The sequence below is a fragment of the Aplysia californica genome, unplaced genomic scaffold (assembly GCF_000002075.1).
Source record: "Aplysia californica isolate F4 #8 unplaced genomic scaffold, AplCal3.0 scaffold00495, whole genome shotgun sequence".
Lineage (NCBI taxonomy): Eukaryota > Metazoa > Mollusca > Gastropoda > Aplysiida > Aplysiidae > Aplysia > Aplysia californica.
The window spans coordinates 255,606-262,493 of NW_004797765.1; the positions used below are offsets into that span (position 1 = coordinate 255,606).

Consider the following 6,888-nt stretch of genomic DNA (forward strand, 5'->3'; position numbering starts at 1 on the left):
ATTATGTATATTATGTATATTTGCATGATAACGATTACGAAAGTTTTAAAAAGTAAATGATAATACCATCGAAAGTCCCTCACGATCACAGCAAAATCTACCGAAACAGCTGAAAACTAAAAACTCCAGATTAAGCGTAGCCACTCACTGTCTTCTGTTGATGATGATGTTGATGATCGCGAAGAGAATGAGCAGTAGACCAACCCCAGCCACCACACAACCGGCGGTGATGATCCCGCGGTGACCTGTGAGCAGGACTCATTAGCACAGGGAGTAGAGCGGAGGATTTTTTTCGTGTTTTTTTTTGGTGGTAAGTACTCTACAGCGCTGGCATCTTCATAAGGTCATCTGAGAGCGCGAGACAAATTAAACATTAAGTTACAGTTTGGTACGAATTAATTTTGAATTTTGAGCGAGGCGGCGGCTGAAGCTCACTCTTATCGATGCTAGGACCACCAAAGGATCTTTAACGTGCGCAATGTGCACAAGGAACGTTCATGATTTTTTCGCCCTTATCCAAGACGGCTAGGTATTTGATGTTACTCTAATACCCACTGCCCATTGGGGGATCGGTTCTCTAATACGGAGTGCTTATTGGAGAATCGATAAACCGATCGCCAACCGATCGCCTGATTCCGATCGGTTTGTTTCACCATGGTTGCTTCTTCTTCGTCAAATCGTCGGAGAGGTGTAAGAAGGAGGAAGCTGGATTAATGGGAGGGTTTCAGTAGGATGGAACTACACACTATATAGCCCACAGACCTCACAGAGTAGGAAAATATTTCTTAAACTTAAAGATTTTATTTTTTCACCCATGCACTGTCGTGTTCTCTAAACCTGTATTGTGGGTGCTCTGTTGGTTACGTTGTTCGCCTCTCTTTCAATAGGCCTCGGGTTCGAATCCCGTCACTGACGGAAAATTTTCTTGTCTAAAATTTTCTCCTTTCACCTCCTTTCCTGCTCTCTACCAATGTTCTGTCGTATGTTTTCGTCTTCACTTTCAGTCCCCATTCCCTCACTCCCATCGCCCCCCCCCCCTGGGCTTATGACTCCTTTTGCAGCCTTTCTATCGCTACTCTTTGGCTCCGTCATACTGTTGTTTTTCAGCTACGCCCCTGATCTCATGGTAGGTAAGATCAGCCACCTAGCCTTCTTGGACGAGGGCGAAAAACCTCGGAGGTCCGGGGTGCAAGTTGCACCCGTTGAAGATCCCTTGGTGGTCGAAAGTACATGTAGAGTAGGCTTCGCCCGCGATACAGGCAATATTCCAAATTTCCCCGCGCGGCATATGACCATTTATTGCTGTTGCAAGCGCTGTAACACACTTCCAAAATATAAAATTAACACGAAAAACACGCCCCCCCCCCTAACAACAACAACAAAACCTAACCACCATGTACTTTAATTCGTCAATAGCGTCTAACAATAACCTCATTAATTATTGTACAAACAGCAACCACAACATCAGTTATAACAACTGTATCTTTAGCAATAACAATGAAATGGCAGCAGCTGCTGCAAGTACAAGTTACGATCGAGCACGAGGAAGTGCGGAACACGCCACATTCTAAAAGTGCAGCAGTAACAATTTCAACGTGCACGCACAAAGAAACGTAGGTGAGATAAGGACGATACACATTTTAAGGAAAGAGAGAACAACCACTTCAGAGCACAAGACCTTCCGACCACTCGTAAGAAGAAGAAGCAGAAGAAGAAGAAGAAGAAGAAGAAGAAGAAGAAGAAGAAGAAGAAGAAGAAGATGATGATGACTAAGACTATCACTATAACTTCATCAATTGTAGCAAAGTTCGCATTTTGACGAGTCATTTCAGCCTCTTCTTTTCTTCAGACAACCAGCACTCACGGCGTCATCTGACCAGTGTAGAAAATCTTACAGTAATTTTTTAAAAATATGCCTTCCTTGTTTAGATTTAGAAATTATGTTGTTGTTTGATAGATCTAGTTCTTTCATATTATAATATGATCTTTTCCAGTTTTTTCTTTGTGTGTTACCATCCAGTAACACTTCTGAAATTTGGCACTTGTGCATAGATAACGACTCATGACCTTTATTGTGTTGCGAGTGCTGTAATACTCTTACTAAAACTTAAGGGGAGGAGCGACCCTTGATTTGGCAGATTTTGGGTCAGGCTATGCAAATTTTCTGTTGGCTGATTTTTGAAGATCAACCAGTTTTTTCTCAAAATATCGCATGGATACATTTGAGAAAGTGTTTATTCTTCACGTAAATTGCCTTTGAAAACATGACGACGGGTTAATATAGTGAATTTTCACAATAATAGTCAGTTTTCGCAAAATGAATTTTTTTTGCCGTTTTTTCCCTACTCCTTCCTTAGTTTTCATCATTTTGACATGAAACTTTCAGGAGACATAGATGACAAGGTTGCCATTAATGTAACAGAGAGATATTTGCGAAAACAGTAACACTTGAGAGTGTAGAGCAGTGAAGGGGGAAAGAGGGAAGGGGGGGCGGGGGGCGTGGTAGAGTAGAGGTGACTTCAAAAGATAATTTAGCCCTTCTCAAGGTAAAATGTGGCACATTTGTGAAGTGTGCTGACAAAATGAGTTACTTCTCGGATTCAAGCTTTATGAAATAGAAACATCATGTTTATAAGTGAAGTTTTATTATTTATTAGTATGAAAAAATTAGAGGCATGTTATTCATAAAAAATAGAGCATCGATAGAAGATCTACTAATTTGACCTCGGCGTTGATATTTTTGCCGCTATCTCCATTTGGGGATTGCGAGAAGTAACTCATTTTGTCAGCACGACACACATTTATTGTTTGTTCATTTATTTATTTCACTGCCACAGAATTACAAAGTTCTATCTGCTCAGTGCCTAGTTTTTTTTACAAATTTGTCGTAAAAAATTCAGAGTTTCACATGCCAGGGTTTTTCGAATACTACTCTTTGAATATCTTGATAACGGCTCCAAATAGTCTAAGGAGTTTGATAGAGCATATTCTTTGACAAGCCTCATATTCTTAATAACTCAAAACGACCAAACATATCAGATAAAACGTTGCAATTCAAGGGTAGCAAAGCGCTAGCGAGAGGACGAAGTGTGAACGTAGAGGAGAGAGAGGAAGAAGACGGTGATATCAAAAGACCTGTCCAAAGATTCAACCCCTCTCCTGGTAAAATAGCATTCGTATTGCTTGTTTGTTTTTTGTTTGTTTGTTTGTCAGTTTGTTAGTAAGTTAGTTTGTTTGTTTGTTTGTTGAGTGAAGAGAAGCAAGGCGACACAATGACAATCTACGATTGTGTACAACCTTTTTCCTTTAGGAGGCAGGCTCCAACCCTGACTGTCAAAGCAACCCAGCTTGAGAGGTATACAACGCCCAATCAAAGAGACCAGGGTACTCGATAAAATTGTTCTCCAATCTGGAATCGAACTCTGGTCTTCAGCGTGCGATGGCAGAGCAAGTAAACGGTATGCCAGAGACGCCGGTTAAGTTGTTGCAATATCGGTCACTCATCGTGCCACAAACTTCACACTCGTACCACATTGATATAAAATGTCTCTGCTATATAATTTTGTTCTCTTTTGGTTCTACAGGCAGCAACCAACAGTTAATTAAATACCAGAAACTTTACTTTAAGAATAATTTTCATTTCCCCTGCATGTGTGCTCTCCTGTGAGTCTTGAATTTCGATCATCGAATCCCAAAATTAAAAAAAAAAAAAATACATAGTATACTACAAAACAAAAATATTTAGGACACCACCAATAACAACTCACCGTGTATTGGAGTCAGCCAAGAGCTGTGTGTTACGTTCAGGGTCACGATATCCCGACCTCTGTCGGCTACGTGAAACACTGAATGGTTACCATGACGACGGTCAGCGGCAGTCATCATGGCTGACACAATCGACTCGTCCAGCTCTGATGTAGAGTTGTCAGTGTTGAGAGGACTTCTGTCAACTGAACAAGGAGTTGGACACTCAAACACGTCATGGATTTCGATTATGTTTGGCTTACACTGCGACACATAGACCTCTTTGGAAAAGAAGGACATGGAAGAATGGAATATGGCAGAACACTACTTGTGGAAGGGATTTTTAGACATTTTCTTTGGAAATTGTAAAGCTGAACCCAATGGAAGTACTCTCGAAGTCCTATTTCAAAGAGATAGCTCCATAAAGTTTGTTCCATAGATAGCCAATACATTGCTTAGAAGCAAATTTGTTATGGTTTCGCTTGTTTTCTCAAAATGTTTATTTCATGACTTAAAAAGTAAAAATTCTAAAACAATTTAAGAAAGAAACATGAAATTTGAGAGTACGTGCACCATACAATTTTCATTAATTTTCACAACAACAAAAACAAATAGGGAAAATAACCCATTTGTAGAATTTGTTGCAAAGAAGTAGTGTGTGAGAACTGCAAATGTACATTTTGGTGACTTAGCTCAATGTATTTCGATAAAGTCCACATACATACAAATGTGTTTTAAATGAATATAAAAGGTATTGAGCCCTAAATTACAAACAAAATCGATAAAAACGTCGGTTTCTTCAATATCATTATTTTTACGAGTGGCTGATTCCTCCACGCTGCAAATGTTTTTTTGGGTTTTTTTTTAAAGATCTCTGTTGAAACTGAACCTTTGTTGTGTAACGGTATCCCAATCGACAACATGCTGTACTACTAAGTCTGTATTAACACCCGATAAAAGATTGAAAAAGCAAAAAACCAAAAAACAGACACAAGCGAACAATAATCATACCATGTCTGGGGTTCCAATGGGCCAGAATGCGATGATGCCTTCTCAGTGGCCCAGGCCTTGGTTTCTTCACCACTGTCTTGTCACCGATCCGTTGTTTTCTCCTAGAATTTTCACCCCTAAGTTGTGCGTCATTTTGTCCCCCATCACGAACGATTTTAGCTTTTGAAGGCCCACGAGATGATTTTTCACCAGGCAGTCCTCTGATATAATATGACGGGCTTGATGTCTTTGATTGAAATGTTGGTGTGTCAGAACCTTCTGTCGGGGAGAAAAGGGGACCTTGATGAGGGGTTCGGGATGAAGGAAAGGATGCAACCAATTCTGAAGAATTCACCTCATGTTTGAGACTGTTCATAAAGTCTTCCAGAGATAATCCTTTGGAGTGTTCCATTTTGTAGTGGGGATCCCCAATGTTGCTTGAAGTTTGATGAGGGTGTTGCAGTTCAGGAGTCTCTAATAACATGTTGCTTGTAACGTCGTTTATGTCATGAGAATGGAGCAGTTTCTTGAGGTCGAAGTCACGGGGGCTTGCAATCCTGTCGTCAACAGGCGTTGAGTTGTGGGTAGAAATATTACCCAGCCAGTTGTCTTTCGCAAAGTATGGCATTTGCTCCGAATAATCTGAATCGATTTGGTCCCTTTGAAAAGCATGTCCCGTTCTCATAGTATTTCCGTGGTAGTTGGACTCTCGAGAAAGCTTTAATTTGTCTTTCTCGATCCCTTTTTCAGCTTCCGCAAAGTTTAAGTAGTTCCACGTTTTTGAGCTTCTGCCTTCAGTCTTCGAGGTCATGTCGCCTTTCTCTGTTCTGCTAAGTGAATTTCGCTGGTTCTTTGAAGCCAAACCATTTACTCCATAAACATTATCGAATGTTCTCGAAGACGCTGTTTTACCAGCATTATCATCAGGAGTGTCACCAACGATTTTATCATCATCGCCTTTGTCGTCGTAAGATTTATTCAAGTCCAAAAAGTCTTTCTCAATGTCTTGATCGGAAATGTTATCTATTGGAAAGTTAGAAAGTTTTTCAGTGCCAGGAGCTGTCGTTCCTAGAATTTCTGGTGACATTATGGAGTACCGTACCCTTTCATGAAGTGTAGCTATCACTCTTTTATCATAGCATCTTTTTACGTCTTCCCATCCACGTTTAGGTTATGAAGCTGTTCATTGCAGTGACGTGTACCGTTATCTGAGGTAGTCTGGTGGACGAGGTAACTGGGTTAGTTACATGTATTGAAGAAAACCGGAGAGGCTTATGAAAGACAACAACTAACAAACAAAAAAAAAAAACCCCGCCAAAGGATGACAAAAATTTTGGATTTGGGCTAATATTTAAATTCTTTCCCGATGTAACAATTTCTCCATGTTGTAGTGCTTAACATCAATAAGGGTAGGTCACAGCTTGGAGAAGCCCAAGTGTTGTGGTGTTGAGAGATAGAGAGAAAGCGTGGAAAAGGGAGAAGACAGATATAATACTGTTAGAGAGATAGAAACAGAGAGAAAAAAACAGACTGAGAGACCAGCAGACAAAGAGAGAGAGATGTGTACCTCAGTAGATCAACGGAAATAAAGCAATATTGGATACCATACATCAACTACACGTTCTTGACATCTATCATGCCCTCGTTGATATGTGGGGTAATTAGATAGAAGGGTTAGTAGAAAAAGTATAAAGCTATAACTAAAGACAAGAACATACTAGATCTAGATCTAGATCTAACTATCACACCCAAGAACCAGATCTAGATTTAGATGTCACAACAAAGTAGCATTACAAAATACTCCAACCTTATTGCCTTGTGCACAAGTGTCAGCCGATAAGTATCAATATAATCTAGATATAGATCTAGATCTAGATGTAGAGATCATCAACTTTGAAGCAGGGTTTCTTTTTTGAGATAGCTCTCCCATGACGTGATCAAATATGGAAGAACAGTGTTCACCGCAGATGCTAATTGGTGTGTACCAGAAATAGCAGGAATCCGTTTCCTCTTTCATATTATGTTCCCCCCTCTTTTCTTACCTTCCCCTTCACCAGTTCTATCCCTCGCTCCCTATATTCCTCTTTTACCCTCTCTTTCCCCCTGTCTTTTTCACCGTAATTATCAACCTCTCTCTTTCAATCTCTGTCTCCC

At 40.2% G+C, this 6,888-nt stretch overlaps 1 protein-coding gene across 1 annotated transcript in view; it reads right to left on the bottom strand.

Moving 5' to 3' along the window:
• Positions 1-6,649, bottom strand: part of LOC101846450 — a 10,950-nt gene extending 4,301 nt beyond the window's left edge. Inside the window, exons 1-4 of the mRNA XM_005105834.1 lie at positions 6,542-6,649; positions 4,756-5,952; positions 3,768-3,950; positions 149-245 (exon numbers count right to left, since the gene is read on the bottom strand). Coding sequence (XP_005105891.1) covers positions 149-245; positions 3,768-3,950; positions 4,756-5,821 — 1,346 coding nt within the window. The 5' untranslated portion in view covers positions 5,822-5,952; positions 6,542-6,649. The remainder of the gene's footprint in view (positions 1-148; positions 246-3,767; positions 3,951-4,755; positions 5,953-6,541) is intronic.
• Positions 6,650-6,888: the final 239 nt, after the last annotated feature.